The sequence below is a fragment of the Cyprinus carpio genome, chromosome B8, assembly GCF_018340385.1.
Source record: "Cyprinus carpio isolate SPL01 chromosome B8, ASM1834038v1, whole genome shotgun sequence".
NCBI classification, from domain to species: domain Eukaryota; kingdom Metazoa; phylum Chordata; class Actinopteri; order Cypriniformes; family Cyprinidae; genus Cyprinus; species Cyprinus carpio.
The window spans coordinates 12,853,823-12,870,317 of NC_056604.1; the positions used below are offsets into that span (position 1 = coordinate 12,853,823).

General features: G+C 38.3%; 1 protein-coding gene and 1 long non-coding RNA gene across 4 annotated transcripts; one reads left to right on the forward strand and one right to left on the reverse strand.

Annotated features, from left to right (window-relative positions):
• The first annotated feature begins 290 nt into the window (after positions 1-290).
• On the forward strand, positions 291-13,687 carry LOC109112271 (inosine-5'-monophosphate dehydrogenase 2). 3 transcript variants are annotated; one of them, XM_042729831.1, is made up of 16 exons: positions 301-496; positions 598-821; positions 2,057-2,105; positions 2,212-2,313; positions 2,783-2,857; positions 4,601-4,807; positions 4,894-4,981; positions 5,592-5,791; positions 5,894-5,984; positions 6,061-6,156; positions 7,425-7,496; positions 10,782-10,925; positions 11,014-11,158; positions 11,464-11,607; positions 11,928-12,011; positions 13,332-13,687. In XM_042729831.1, exons 2-16 carry the CDS (start codon positions 724-726, stop codon positions 13,351-13,353), a joined length of 1,617 nt encoding a protein of 538 aa, XP_042585765.1. In that variant the 5' UTR covers positions 301-496; positions 598-723; the 3' UTR covers positions 13,354-13,687. The 3 variants fall into 3 exon arrangements, with proteins under 3 accessions (XP_042585767.1, XP_042585765.1, XP_042585766.1); XM_042729833.1 differs by lacking the exon at positions 11,464-11,607 and having other exon boundaries at positions 291-821; XM_042729832.1 differs by lacking the exon at positions 7,425-7,496 and having other exon boundaries at positions 309-821.
• Positions 13,688-13,833: 146 nt separating this feature from the next.
• Positions 13,834-15,431, reverse strand: LOC122138242. The gene is made up of 3 exons (XR_006155435.1): positions 15,248-15,431; positions 14,771-14,917; positions 13,834-14,238 (listed from the first exon to the last, which is right to left on the reverse strand). It is a non-coding gene; the product is annotated as an uncharacterized LOC122138242 (long non-coding RNA).
• Between the last annotated feature and the right edge of the window lie 1,064 nt (positions 15,432-16,495).

Genomic DNA, 16,495 nt, shown 5'->3' on the forward strand with positions numbered 1-16,495 from the left:
AGAAGTGAATGTAAATGTGTAACATTGATTTTATTACTGTATTTTTTATTGCTGCCCTAATAGAGTAAATATTAAGAAAATAATTTCACAGTAAAAACAGTCTTCAAATGGTCGTTGCGCGCACTCGAAGGGCATGAGGCGTCCTCGCGCGCTCCCGGGCCTGCATATTTAGGTCAGTTCATACGAGCCAAATAAAGGCAGCAACAGAGCGCAAGAGATAAATTTAAATCGAAGAAGTTCCCCTCATGCTGAACACGTGTGCTAGCAAGATAACGAGAACGACGATACAAACGAACACCCCACCCTTCTACTGCATCTCAGGGTGAAGAGGTGACCCTCTGTCGCCTTTATTCAGGAATATTTTATAACACAGTTTTAGCGAATAAACGCCACCCTGCTACAGCCCGGAAGTGACGTACGAAGACACCTTATTTATATCTGCGGAAGACGAGGTCGTCCTACAGAGAGACACGTGTGATGCTTGTGGGCTCCACGGGTCAGCTTCAGTCCCAAAAACAAGAGCGTGTTGGCTTTTCTTTGATTCAGACTAGTTTCTTCACAGAAACCTAAGCTTTTTTCTACATTTAATGTCATAAGGTGTCGCAAAGACTGTGTCTTTTTGATTGACGCTCCGAGGAGAACATCACTCACCGGACTGTGTGTCGCCGTCTTGAAAAACACGCATCCTGTGAGAAATTTGGACTTTTACGTTTTTTATGCGCTATGGCGGATTATTTAATCAGCGGACAGACGGGCTACGTGCCTGACGACGGTCTAACCGGACAGCAGCTCTTCAACTGCGGAGACGGCCTTACCTATAAGTAATTACTTGTGTCTCATTGCAATGTCCATATGTTTGCTGTTTGTTAAACATCAAACACTCTTGCCTGTCATAACTGCAGATGTACTTACACAGTATACAGCCTCATTTAAAACAGCTAACATAAGCTGAACTGCATGTAGGTGTCGTTGTTGGTCCACATTTGTCTGGTTTGACATCCAGCATAAGTGACAGACAGCACACGTTTTTTTTTTATCTATTATGCAACTATGTTTCACGTGGGTCAGTACTACATAGACGGATCACTATGGAGGGCGCATGTCAGTGTGGGTTCACAAGGTTAAGTCAGGTTGGAAGGACATCTTAGAGTGACTGATGAACTGAGGGTGATTCATCATCTGCTGTCATTACATTTTGCCAAGTACAGAGAAGCAGAGTTACCAGTCTATTCTTAAACCACTGACACCCCAAGCAGCTTTTCTCGTACCAAAACTAATCGCTGTCTTCCACGCCAGGCCCTCCAAATGTGCTATAAATAGGGTTAGCTTTGTGAAGTATTTTGTGGTTGTTTTCTCTTTAAAAATTCTCTGGTGCCATGTAAAGCATGCCATGTCCCCGAGTGAAAGCCTATCCCTGGCAGGTGCAAGTTTTTTCTAGAAACTCCTTTCTGTTTACCATCTAACACTAGAGTTGTACGCTAATTCACTGTTTACATTGGACATGATGAGGCTGCAGCATTGACGTACTCGGTTTTTATCATAAACAGGGTGTTGCTTGACACTCGTAAACAACATGATATGTGACTGACATATAATAGATAAAATGACTGTCTTTGGAACATACTCAACGTGGTATATGTTAGAGTCGTTGTGTACGAGATAAGTGAGTTGAAAGAGTTGAATGCTGGCGAATCTGTACTCATCAAAAACTCACTGAATCATTGCGATTACTGCAGAATCGCAAAAAAATATACTGTTAATGTTTCTAAATACACACACAGTCTCCAATTATGTTTCCCAAACACTCTACTCCACTGCACTCATTGGTTGGTCAAACAGTTAGCCCCGCCCCAAACTCTTGCTATTGGTGAGAGCCACCTATAGAAATTTCTGATTGGCTAGTCCAATGTGGTGTTGTCACAGAGACAAGTATTATTTCTCAGGACACCTTTATCTGTAAAGTAATAGTGATATGTGTTTAAAAATTTACTTGCAGCAGCTATAAATTAATTAATCTCGCTCACATTTTTGCCCACTTTTCTCCATTCTCTTTCAGTGATTTCCTGATTCTGCCTGGGTACATTGACTTCACAGCTGACCAAGTGGTAAGTGAAACACTCAACTTTTGTACAGTAGTTAATTTTTTACTGTTGGATGGATGATGATTCTTGTATACCTTCTGTGGTTTAATTTGATTGGCTCTCTCTGTAGGACCTGACATCAGCGCTAACCAAACAAATCACACTGAAAACTCCACTGGTCTCGTCACCCATGGATACAGTCACAGAGTCTGGCATGGCCATTGCTATGGCGGTAAGAGAATGACTGACACAAGAGTCCACCACAGAAAGTGCTCTTACTATTATAGGTATTTTGATATAAGCACAATTATCTGTATGTATGCATATTACAAAAGAAAAGTTAATTTGCAAATATGCTACCACATATTTTAATATCAATGAAGCCATTAAAATACCTATGAATCAAGATAAAGAGTTTGAAGATGTCCATTAGCTTTTAGACCATCTTTACAAGTATTCTTCTGAAAGTTGACAAAATAAAAGTCTTAGCAGACATACACATCTAAAATTTGCAATCTTCCTCTTCCAGGTAAGTGGAGCTAAGTGGAGCTTTTTTCTGCAAATCTCCTGTCCTTTCTCCCCAAAACTCCCCAAGAGTCTTTAAACTTAAATTTAGTCTTTAAACCTAAATTTACAAAGATCGACTATCTATGTGTGTTGTGTTTTGTTCTAAAGTCTAATTTGATAATGTGTTGTCACAGCTGACTGGTGGGATTGGCTTAATTCATCATAACTGCACACCAGAGTTCCAGGCTAATGAAGTCCGCAAGGTCAAGGTGAGTCTCTTCACATCGCTGTCTTTGACTCTTGTCTCTTTATGTTTGTACCAGGTTTCTTCTCTCATTCGCAATATCTGTTTTTCTTCTGACCCTTACCCTGTAGTTGCAACAGCATCCTTGTGGATGAGAAATCCACACCTCATTTTGTATTAAAGGGATGCTCCACCCCAAAATGAAAATTTTGTCATTAACCTTTTGAGCGGTACGGTCCCACATATGGGATTCTTATTTCCGTGCCCCTGAGAGTATGGTCCCACATATGGGATTTAGAACGTTCGGTGACGTCGCATAACTGCCAAATTCAAACTGCGTTTTTCGCGCGTTGGCTGGCGCTGAGCCAGAAAGAGACGTCCACTGCTCTTGTCATATTATCACAACTATGCAGTATTATTAACCACATAATGCATATTTTAGGTTTCAGACCATTTAAATACACATAAATACCAGGAAAACAATACATTTAGAGTTGAAAAGTACACGCATATGTCTATGGAAGCAACAATAATAATCCATTCAAATTTAATTTGCAGACGTTTTTTATTCATATCAGATACACATAGTGTAAGTAACTATAAATATAAAGTTCACTCTATTCTTCACCCAGTTCATCGGCCACTTATTACCTGTATTTCGGGAGAAACTGATGAATTAACGGCTGTAAATCCGACTGACAGGACTCTCTGCACTGCAGCGCGAACAAACAGACAAGACACCATCTCACATTACACATCACAAACAAAATCATTTAGAAAGGTTTTTAAACGACAAAACACACTCATTTACATATATTTATGAATCGGAATATCAGATTGTTCATTACATGGTATGCAAGTTTGTGAATATTTTAAATTAAAAAAGGAAAAACGAAATAAAAGCGATCCATCTGTCATACAGTGTTATTGTAGACGCGGTGTGTCACGTGACAAGCCTGACACGTCGCCATGGAAACAGTAAGGGGAACGTTCTAAAATAACGGTCGTCTTAAAAAAACTCACTCTGGGGGGACCGCTAGAATATTTTAAACTCACCACTGAAAAGGTTAATCACTTACCCCCATGTCGTTCCAAACCTGTAAAAGCTTTGTTTGTCTTTGGAACACAATTTAAGATATTTTGGATGAAAACCTGGAGACTTGAGACTGTCCCATAGACTGCCAAGTAAATAACAGTGTCAGGGTCCATAAAAGGTATGAAAGTCGTCGTCAGAATACTCCATCTGCCATCAGACGTGCAATCTGGGTTATATGAAGCGACGGGAACACTTTTTTTTGCCACAAGGATGATACAGAAGAGCATACACAGCATACAGTGATATGGAGAGAGACAGAGGAGACCGTTGACAAAGGAATTATTGAAAAAAGTCATTATTTTTGTTTTCTTCGCTTACAAAAAGTGTTCCCGTCACTTCATATAACCCAGATCGCACGTCTGATGGCAGATGGAGTATTCTGACGACGACTTTCATACCTTTTATGGACCTTGACACAGTTATTTACTTGGCAGTCTATGGGACAGTCTCAAGCCTCCCGGTTTTCATCCAAAATATCTTAAATTGTGTTCCGAAGACAAATAAAGCTTTTACGGGTTTGGAACGACTGGGGGTAAGTGATTAATGACAAAATTTTCATTTTGGGATGGAGTATCCCTTTAAGTGATATCCATTGAGGTGACTCCCAAGTAGAAATGCCTAATAGAACATCACTCGACTTTTCTCCCTCCCTTTCGATCAACCCCCGTTTAGAGGTACGAACAGGGTTTCATTACGGATCCGGTGGTGATGAGTCCCAACGAGCGTGTAAGAGACGTATTTCAGGCAAAAGCTCGGCATGGATTCTGTGGGATTCCGATCACTGACAACGGACAGATGGGCGGACGTCTGGTCGGCATCATTTCATCACGAGATATTGACTTCCTCAAAGAGTCAGAGCATGACCTGCCACTCAGTGAGGTGGGTGGGGCTTAACAGAGGATGACGGGCTAAGCAGTTTTTACTGAACTCAGCTCACCTTTCCTTTTCAACTTTCCTTCTCTCAGGTAATGACTAAAAGGGAGGACCTGGTTGTAGCTCCAGCAGGAGTGACACTGAAAGAGGCCAACGAAATCCTCCAGAGAAGCAAAAAAGGTGGGGTAGACTTTAAGTGTTTATGAGAGCTCTTTACCCTTTTGAAAGTTCTGGATTAATCCTTGAACCAAATAAAACTTTTATATGAATGTTAATTATTCATTAACCTATATAGCAGTATTTCGTGCACCACTTCTTAGCAGTGGCATGCCACAAAATAATCGCAAAACAGTGATCTTGCATCTTTGCTTATTGTATCCAGTATACATTACTGTTCAAAAACAGCATTTATTTTAAATAATGCATTTAGTAAAGTGTCAATAGGAAAATGTCTAGAATTTTTATTCTAAATGCACTCCTGTCTTTTAAATATTAATACATTTTATTATTTTGTTTGTAAATTATTGATTCTGTATATCCATTTCATATCTCCTTTTAAAGGTTTATTAATTTGTTTATTTGCCTATGTTAGTGATTTCAGCCATAAATAAAGCCACTGACATGGTATAAAACAACCAAATAAATAAGTAAAAATGTCGAATCTCTCAAAAAGATTCATGAGTTATCATTATTGAATCAGTCTGATAAAACCAAGTTTGGAATGAAGTCAGAATGCTGCAAGATAATTCCCCCATGTGAAGCTCTCACACTCAGTGTTTGTTTGCCATAGGTAAGCTTCCTATAGTAAACGAGGAGGGCTGTTTGGTGGCCATCATTGCTCGGACAGATCTGAAGAAGAACCGAGATTTCCCATTGGCCTCAAAGGACTGTCGTAAACAGCTGCTTTGTGGTGCTGCCATCGGAACACACAATGATGACAAATACAGACTCGACCTGCTGGTGCAGGCTGGTGTAGACGTAGTCGTCCTGGTGAGGCCTGTTTTGAGCTTAATGTTTTTCAGTGAATCAGTTCTTGAAGATGGTTTATTTTTTGTCCTTTTTGGTTACCTATCATCTCTCTGCTCACTTTAGGACTCTTCCCAAGGAAATTCCATCTTTCAGATTAATATGATTAAGTACATAAAAGAGAAATATCCTAACCTACAAGTCATCGGCGGCAATGGTTAGTTTTAAACACAAACTTTTTGAACATAATATCTGCAAACACACAGTTAACATGGGTTGTCTGTCTGTTGTAGTTGTGACTGCGGCTCAGGCGAAGAATTTGATTGATGCCGGAGCGGATGCTCTCAGAGTGGGAATGGGCAGCGGCTCTATCTGCATCACACAAGAAGGTTAGTCCACCACTCCCACGCCTGACTGCTTGCCCCTCAGCCAATCACAGGCTGTATTTGTATATCCAGTCATTCTAGAGAGAGCAGCTAATGTCCAGTGCCTCCTCTGGTTTTCTTTTAACATGGTTAGAGCAGTCCAAATTGTCTGCCATTTCCCAAATATCCCTGCAGTTTTGGTCTGCAAGGTAATTGTCCAGATTATCCGCACTGCCCTGTTTCCTCTTTTCCAGCATTTTTCTGGGGTTTTAGAATCTGTGGAGAAAAGTTCTCCTATTTTTGTTTGTATCGTGTAGGTATTATTCTATATTCTGTGGGTTTTGTCTAAAAATTAATAGGTATGTGTGTGTCTATATGTGTCTGTATCTGTTTGTATAATTCTGTGACAAATGTCTTTCTCTGTCACTCTGAATGATGGGAGTATGGCAGTGGAGGGTCTTCCTTTCTCTTTTCTGACAGTTTTACTTTCTTTTGACACCTTTTTTTATTTCCTCAGTCTTCCCTTCTTTTGTGCTTTCTTTGACTGTCTCTATGGCATATTTTCTTTCTTTTGACCGGTTGTTTTTGTTACTTGCATCAGTTCCGTTTTTTTTATCAGCTCTGTTCCAAAACCTTGCAAACTGACTGTTCCAGAAGGTAGGCATAATTATACTGCCTTCTAAGATACTCTACTAGTCACAATTTTTTTTTTTTTTTTTTTTTTTAAGAAATTAATATTTCTATCCAGCAAGGACACAGTAAATTGAGAGTAAAACACAAAAAGAACCAGCATATTAGAATACTTTCTGAAGGATCATGTGACATTAAAGATTGAAAATTAGAAATATATTACATTTTTAAATATTTGAATATATTATTTTAAATTGTATATGTCCTTCATGGATATTACAGTTCCATAATGCATTGCAAATAAATCCAGAGTGGCTGACAAGGCAAGCAAATTTTTTATTTTAAACTTAAAACTGAAAATGTTTTAAAATAGATAAGCACTTTGAATGTATAATGTTACCCAGCATTTATGAGTGTTACATTTTCATGCTTATTAGAGTATCATGCTGTTAGTTTAACAACATGCTAACATCAAACTGTTGCACACAGTTGCAGCCTTTGTACTGCATTCTAAATCCATTCCTTACGAGGTTCCATAACAATTAGTTATACTTCCTTAGAAGAAAGCAGCTTATGTAGGCAGCAAGGCAAGGTTATAGAACAGAGCTACCATGTGCTCTTTCTCAGTCTCTATTTCCCTTTCTATAATTGTGTCTCTCTAGTGCCTCTCAGTATTCCTCCTGGTTTAAAGCTCCACAGCCCCAAAACCCCAACTACTGTTACGGGATACTCGAGTAAGTCCCTCCCCCGATCCCCATTCAGATCCCATTGGCTCACTATCTCACTCTGCCTGCTGCATTGACTGGTTAATGGCTCTGCATCATTAGAAGTAGTTGCTGGTTTTTGGGGTTTTGGATGCTTGTCATTGTCTGACTAACCTGTCAGTAATGGCGTTCACTTCCTGACACTTCCTCTGATCTAAGTCTGTTACCCAGTATCCCTCACTAACATATGTGAACTAGCTTATGCAGTGGCCAGAAAGGTATTTGGACACGAAAGGCACACTTAAACAATGTCATTGTATCATGTATCATCAAATATCAAATCAAGTGACGTTTATTTTAAAGAATAAAACATGCTGTTAAAATGACAGTAGTGAACATTAGGTCACTTTCTTCAAACATTGAACTTGAGGGGAAACAACTTAATACATCTGCTGAATCGTTGATTAAACGTCAATGCCAATTTGGCACAGGAAAGTGAAATTAGAAAAGCTCTAGCATTATGTTTCTATGTGTCACTTGCTTTGATATTTATCTGTACAATGAAAATGCTAGAAATATGGTTTAAGTGTCCAAATAGGTTTTAGAGCTGCTGTAAGAGCACTGGAGCATATTAAGTGCATTTGTTAACAAAGCAGAAATAGCTATGGGTTTCACAACCATTGGTCTCACTGCAGAAGGTCTTTGTTTTACAGTTCAGTATAGTTCGTGTTAATTTAACTCACACTTTTTTTTTCTTCTTATTTTTCATTTGACAGTATGCAAAGTGTAGATGGTGTGACTTTAGAAATTACAGAAGGGGGTTTGGGGTAAAAAGCTGACACTTGTCATTTTTCCAATGCTGCTGCTCCGTCTTCATTTCTTGTCTACTCTCATTCATTGTCTTAGCATCTTGCATGCAACTTTTCACTTGTTATACTCATTAATATAATGTTTAATTAGTTAGATTGATTAAAGAAATTAGTATAATTTGCACTAGTAGTTTCAGACTTTTAGATCCCACTCTGTCAACATTTGGAACAGATAATAAGTGGGTTTGACAGGTGTGTGTGCATCTCATGCTCACCACTGCAAGTTTTTCCTTTTTATTGTGATGGTCTTGTGAAAGGTCACAAACAGACAGTGGAGCAAAAGATTTAGGTGAATTTAGATAATGATTCAAACCATTTTGAAACTTTCTTACTTGTCCTCGTTTGTCAAGACTTGCAGGGGATTTGCTGATGGACTCCTCTTCTTCTCCTCTCATGTTACCTCACCATTCATAGAAAATCTCACATCTAAAATTCCACTTTCATAAATCCACATATTTCATATAACGCTAACTTTTTGTCTTTGAACTTAGTGAAGTTCAAAGAAGTGCTATGATTTAGATTCCTTAGATTCATTTTGGTTTGGCGTCGTTTTGAATTGACATGCAGTACTGTCTCTGTAACGTTTACTGGTTGGTTGATTGTCACTGACTGAAGTCACATGACTGCATGAGTATAGAATACACTCATAGTCATTCATGTCTCCATATGTCTGTCTGTGTGTGTGTGTGAGAGAGAGAGAGAGAGAGTATGGATGTCTATGTTTGTAAGAACAACAGTTAGTGGAGAGTATTTGTTTATCAATGCATATGATTGTCCTCATCTACAGTGGTGTGAAAAAGTGTTGGCCCACTTCCTGATTTCTTCTTTTTTTTGCATGTTTGTCACACTTTAATGTTTCAGATCATCAAACACTTTTTAATATTAGTCAAAGATAACACAAGTAAACACAATATGCAGTTTTTAAATGAAGGTTTATATTAAGGGAAAACACAATCCAAAACTACATGGCCCTGTGTGAAGAAATGTTTGCCCCCCTGTTAAAACTGTGGTTTATCACACTTGAGTTCAATCTCTGTAGCCACACCCAGATCTAATTACTGCCACACCTGTTCACAATCAAGAAATCTCTTAAATAGGACCTGCCTGACAAAGTGAAGTAAACCAAAAGATCCTCAAAAGCTAGACATCATGCCGAGATCCAAAGAAATACAGAAACAAAAGATAAAGAAAGTAATTGAGATCTATCAGTCTGGAAAGGTTATAAAGCCATTTCTAAAGCTTTGGGACTCCAGAGAACCACAGTGAGAGCCATTATTCACAAATGGCAGAAACATGGAACAGTGGAGAATCTTCCCAGGAGTAACCGGCCGACCAAAATTACCCCAAGATCAAAGCGACCACTCATCCAAGAGGTCACAAAAGACCCCACAACAACATCCAAAGAACTGCAGGCCTCACTTGCCTCAGTTAAGATCAGTGTTCATGACTCCATCATAAGAAAGAGACTGGTAAAAATGGTCTGCATGGCAGAGTTCCAAGACAAAAACCTCTGCACAGAAAAAACAAAATAAAAACACATCTCAATTTTCCAGAAAAAATACTGATGATCCCCAAGACTTTTGGGAAAATACTCTTTGGACTGACGAGACAAAAGTTGAACATTTTGGAAGTTGTGTGTCCCATTACGTCTGGCATAAAAGTAACACCGCATTTCAGAAAAAGAACATCATACCAACAGTAAAATATGGTGGTGGTAGTGTAATGGTCTGGGGCTGTTTTGCTGCTTCAGGACCTGGAAGACTTGCTGTGATAAATGGAACCATGAATTCTGCTGTTTACCAAAAAAATCCTGAAGGAAGAATGTCTGGCCATCTGTTCGTGACCTCAGGGTGAAGCGCACTTGGGTTCTGCAGCAGGACAATGATCCAAAACACACCAGCAATCCACCTATGAATGGCTGAAGAAAAACTAAATGAAGACTTTGGAGTGGCCTAGTCAAAGTCCTGACCTGAATCCTATTGAGATGCTGTGGCATGACCTTAAAAAGGCGGTTCATGCTCCAATGTGGCTGAATTACAACAGTTCTGCATAAATGAGTGGACCAGAATTCCTCCACAGCACTGTAAAAGACTCACTGCAAGTCACTGCAAATACTTGATTGCAGTTGTTGTTGCTAAGGGTGGCCCAACCAGTTATTAGGTTTAGGGGGCAAACACTTTTTCACACAGGGCCATGTAGTTTTGGATTTTGTTTTCCCTTAATAATTAAAACCTTCATTTAAAAACTGCATGTTGTGTTTACTTGTTATCTTTGACTAATATTTAAATTAGTTTGATCTGAAATATTAAAGTGTGACAAACATGCAAAAAAATAAGAAATCAGGAAGGGGCCAACACTTTTTAACACCACTGTACATAATTAATATTTGTAGAATATGCAAGTTTAGGTTGATAGTAAGTGTCTCTATTTCTCATTGTTCTCACAGTGCTAGCATGCGGGAGGCCACAGGCAACAGCTGTGTATAAGGTATCAGAATATGCCCGGCGGTTTGGAGTGCCTGTCATCGCAGATGGGGGGATTCAGACAGTTGGTCACATTGCTAAAGCACTTGCTTTGGGAGCATCTACAGGTGAGATATGGGTTTGATATAGATTCACAAGATACAGACTGATGTCATAATTGAAGCTAAATTCTCTTCTGCTTCTGGTTTCTCTCAGTAATGATGGGCTCCCTGCTCGCTGCCACTTCTGAAGCTCCTGGTGAATATTTCTTTTCGGATGGGATCCGTCTGAAGAAGTACAGAGGGATGGGCTCACTGGATGCCATGGACAAGAACTTGGGCTCACAGAGCAGATACTTCAGGTGTTAAACACAAATAAATCCTTTCTCAAATACAATACTGTGCACTTATTGCTCTTAGTTCCTGCTACAGTTTAGCTACTAATTACAGGTTCCCATGTTTTTTTTAACAGCTTTGCTATATGCTAGCTATTTCACAACTGCTTATGTAGACTAATGCTTGATAATTAGATATATTTATGGAATAGTAGTTAAATGAAAAATTAATAAAAGCTAATGTCTTAGACTGAGAAAGTTCTACAGAATATAAATTGAAACCGTGTTCACTCTCTTAACCCCCCTGTCATCTCTCTCTGTCTCTTTTTCAGTGAGAGTGATAAGATTAAAGTAGCTCAGGGAGTTTCAGGGGCTGTTCAGGATAAAGGCTCTATTCATAAGTTTGTTCCATATCTCCTCGTTGGCATACAGCATTCCTGCCAAGACATCGGTGCAAAGAGCCTCACACAGCTGAGGTACACGCAATTGCACTAATAACTCACATACCGGCAATTAAATGCATTCAAAGGCGCAGTGTATAGTTTCAGTGGCACTAGTGACGGCAAACAAAACTGTGAAAAGTATGATTGTTTCCAAAACAAACATTTCTTATTTTTGCCAATTCTGTTTGATTTCTTTAGTGGCACTGAAACTATACGCTGCACCTTTAACCCAACACTGCACTGCTAAAACAGACACAAACCCAAATATTCATATGTTTGAGGTTAATGAGAGACAGTTTGTCATTTTCCTTTTTTCCTCTTTTTTTCCCTCTTTCTTTCTTCATCTTTCTCAGGGCAATGATGTATTCTGGTGAACTGAGGTTTGAAAAGAGGACAATGTCAGCTCAGATGGAGGGTGGAGTGCACAGCCTACACAGGTAGTTATACATTCGTACACTTAAGTCCAATTTATACTTCTGCGTTGATCCTACGCCTTAGGCTGACGTGCACCTCTCCAAAAATCTAACAGTGCATCAATTCTACATGGACAGCAAGCGCTGTGATTGGTCTGCTACAATCCCTCCCTCCGTATGTGCTTGAGTTTTGTGTGTTTTTATGTGCACTTTAATATATTTTAAAGTTATTTTATTATATAAAATAAAACAAAGCAAAGAACAAGTGTCTTTTCATTTATTATACTACATGGCAAACAATGTTGATCTGCCATGGTACAAGTCCTTGTGGAGATTGAAAGAATGCCATATTTTCTCCTGTTCCATTGTTGTCTCCTTTTGTAGTTTTAAATAATGATTTAATGATTTGATATTTCTCCTACGAGCCGCTTCTTCTTCAGCTTTTGTCGTGGTACTGCAGGTTACACCAGCAACATGCCCATGGACACTGCATACTAGCGGTTTGCACGTGTACTGCACGTCGACACGGACAACAACGCTGAAGTATAAATGAAAACTGACGCATAGCCTTCCGGCGTAAAGGCGTAGGTCCGACACAGAAGTATAAATTAGCCTTTAGTCTGAAGATATTGTACATTACCAATCTTATATTACTTTAATTCAACAAGACTGCATTAAAATTGATCAAAAGTGACATTTATGTCGTGCCAATAGCCTCGTGGGCACCGCACCAATATTGCTGTTGTGCTTCTGGGCATCCTGGATTTGAGTCGCGGCTCATGGACCTTTCCCAGTCCCATCCCCCTCCTCTCTCCCACCTTGCTTCCTGTCTGAAATACTATCCTATCCAAATAAAGGCAAAATGCTGAAAATAAATCTTAAAAAAAGTGACATTTATTGAGTTACAAAAAGATTGCCATTTCATTTAAACTTTATATTCATCAAAAAATCTAGAAAGAATAATGTATCATGGTTTCCACAAAAATATGTAGCAGCACATTGATAATAATAAGGAATATGTTTTTGAGCACCAAAACGTATTAGAATGATTTCTGAAGACTGTAACAATGGGTGCTGGATATTCAGCTTTGCCATCACAGGAGTAAATTACATTTTAGCATTGGAAAATGACAATAACATAGAAAAAATTTTTTTTAAAATGTAATAATGTATATATTTTATCAAATAAATGCAGCCTTTGTGACATAAGATACTTCTTTCAAAAAGAAAATGTAAAATCTTTCTGAAACCACACTTTTGAATGGAATAATGTAAAAGTTTGAACTTATATAAAAAATTAACTGATCTTTTTTTTTTTTCTTTTTTCTGATTTTGTTCTTTCAGCTATGAGAAGCGCCTGTTTTGAAGAAGACACTACAGATGCCAGTACATGCATAGCCAAACACACATAAACCTGCATTAATGGACTTCCACACGTGGTTTTGCACATACAGGCACCCAAACACTGAGAACCTCAGCTTCCTCTTTCTCGTCTTCCCAGCCGCCTTTCTTCTTAGCAAGGAGAGAAGCCATGTGTGAATGTCATATGCCAGTTTTGTGTGAATGTGTGCGTTTGTGTGGTTGTGGGGAATGCATGCCGTCTGCTGTTTGTATCAGATGCCTTACATGTCAAAAAATATGTTTTTGATTGTAATCATTTGACAAAGTTTGTTGGAAAATATAAAAATTTTTTTGTCACAGATATGTCTCGTCTTCTTTAATAAAATATACCTGCATATGCATCATTATAAGCAATAAACAGTCAACATTTTCTGTCCAGAGAAGAAAACGGTTGATTGAGTGCAGTTGATCTGTGAAACAGGAAGTGTTGTATTTTAATGGGATTTCTGTCAAGTTTGTTATAAAACGAGAACTGACAGTTCAAGTTAGGTGCATGTGAGTACCTTTGTAAAAAAAATGTGCCTGTGTCATGTAAATTACAAAATTTTTCACTTGCATGTGTTTTTTCATCATAAATTGGTTTTCAAATCCTGAATCTGTGGGTGTGTGGGTAGATGGCTGCTCAACATTGACATTAGTACGTTATTCCTCATTTTGCAAGCCTGTCTCAAGGGAACCAGCCTTCACCTCAAAACTACCGGACTTTCCAAACAAGCGTTCACACATGCTTACCAATGGACCCGCACCTGGACAGGTTGGGCTGAGAGCTCCAGGTGGCTCCTCATTAATGAAATATGATATTGGCCCGTTAGTGAGCTCATCCCAGCTGGGCCCAGATATCTTAACGCTTCTATACACAGCAAAAATGAAATGACTGACAGATATATATTGATGTGTGCAGCAATATTATCTTTCCAGCAGAACTTTTTTAATGAAAAAAAAAATATGGATGTATAAAATTATCATATTTAACATTAAAATTTATATAAAGATATGTAATATATTAATAATAATAAAAATTAATAAACAACATATATGTTGCACCTGCTATCACATGAGTGAATCAAGCATAATAGTTGAAGCACTTTTTGATGTAACAGACAAAGAAATAAAAATGATAAGAAAGAGATGACAGGAATCATAAAAAGAGAAGGGAAAGACATTGAGATGTTTGGAGGGGGAGGTTGTGGGCAGTCTATTGAAGAAGTGAAAGTGAAAATGTTCCTCAGATTTCTGAGGAGGAAGTCAGCAGGCATAAATACGCAAACTCTCTCTGAAAAACTCACACGAACCAGGGAGCAAAGAGAGGGACAGCGCGCGAGAAAGAGGAGGAATGACAGGAACATTACAGGTAACAGAATAATTCACCTAATCTGTCATACCTGGCAGTTTGTATCTGTCCCGTTCATTGTGTCTCTTCTCATGTCGTTTATCACAGTGACAAGCAGTTTTCTTTCATTTCTCTTCACCTTTGTTCCACTTGTTTCTTTCATTTGTTAACTTGTCTTCTCTTTTGTAAGTAGATCGCACTGAAATGAAAACAATTAATTATGGAAATATGCTTTGAAACAAACTGTCTCTCAATTATTTGTCTCATTCTGCTCATCTTTTTCTCATTCATTTGACTGTGTTTGGCAATTATGAGGAAATCTTCACAAAAAAAAATAAGGAAAGAGAGAGAGAGAGATCACTTCAACTAGTTATTGCTAAAATTTTTGCAATGTGCCATCAAACTTGTTCATTCTAAAATGAAAGCTTCATATTTCAGGCTAGTTCCTCCTTTCATTTTACTTCATGTGACTTTCTTTAGTCAATTTTATATCCTGTTTAATCTCTCTTGTCATTTTGTCTTCACTTACCTTGCATAACCCCCCTACTCCTCTCTCCCTCCCTCTCTCTGCCCACTCTTCTCTGATAGGGAACAGGTTTTTCAAGACACAAGTCTACAGATGAAGAAAGATAAGTAAACAAGTTTGATTCTTTTGCAGGGGCACCAAACTATTTTGTGGTAAAAGCTGTATAAATGTCATTTCTTTTTTCTTATTTAATAAAAGTACACTTGATAAATGTAATTTCCTTATGAAAAAGTGTTAAATGGCGAAGCGTTGCTGGATGTGTTTGTTCCCGGAGTGTCGGTGAAAATGGCCACAGCAGTTTGGATGGTAACGGAACCCATAATGCAGCTGTTTGATTGACTGACAGCTGGCTATGGATTCTGTGTCCTTCCTTTCTTGCAGGAGCTTAAAGATGAAAATTGTATGTGTTGGAAGAATTCAGGAGTCGGCCTCATTCAGATATGATATTGAATGTAAATTTAACTTCTCTATTACTTGAAATGTATTTGAATATATGTACAATGTTATAGTTGAGCCAGAAATGTGTATGTATGTATATGAGTTCTGATGTTGCTCTGGAATGACACGTTTTCTCCCGGATCGCCAGAAATATGTTTCGCCACCGGGAACTTCGTGTCAGCCAAGAGTGGCATCACTTCCTGACAAAATCACAAATCTTCAGAATCTTCAGTATTCAGTAAACCACAGAATCTCTTACTTAAATGCTTTGTCAGACATTTGAATTTTGTTTCTGTAATATTTAATTTAATAAATTAAGAACATTTGTCATACATCACTTTTTTTTCTTTTATTTGGGTCATTTATCATCAAAACTCCTAAAGAACCTTTTAGATCTACATGATGATACAGAGAGGAATGATAGAGGTTTGTGTTTTCAATAGATGTGTGATCTGGAACAGGTTTTGAATGATTTGCTTTGTAGATTTTACTCTGCCTAGAGGATATAAAGTGAAATCTGTGAGCCAGTGTTGCTGTTTTAGTTGTTTTGGGAAGAGATTTAGATCTTACTGTAAACCACAACATGTGACATGTAATCTGGCCCAAGTTCAGCTCTTACATACAATTGTTACCTGCAACAAACAAAGCGGAAGTACTCAAATGAGCAACTGAACAACCAGCATTCAAATATGCTTCAGTATGAAGTAAGACCAGATCCCATTTTGATAAACTTTTCTAAAGATTCCTATAAAACCTTTTATGGATGCATGGTGTATTATTACTGTTCCATAAGGTAATATTTTAGTATTATCA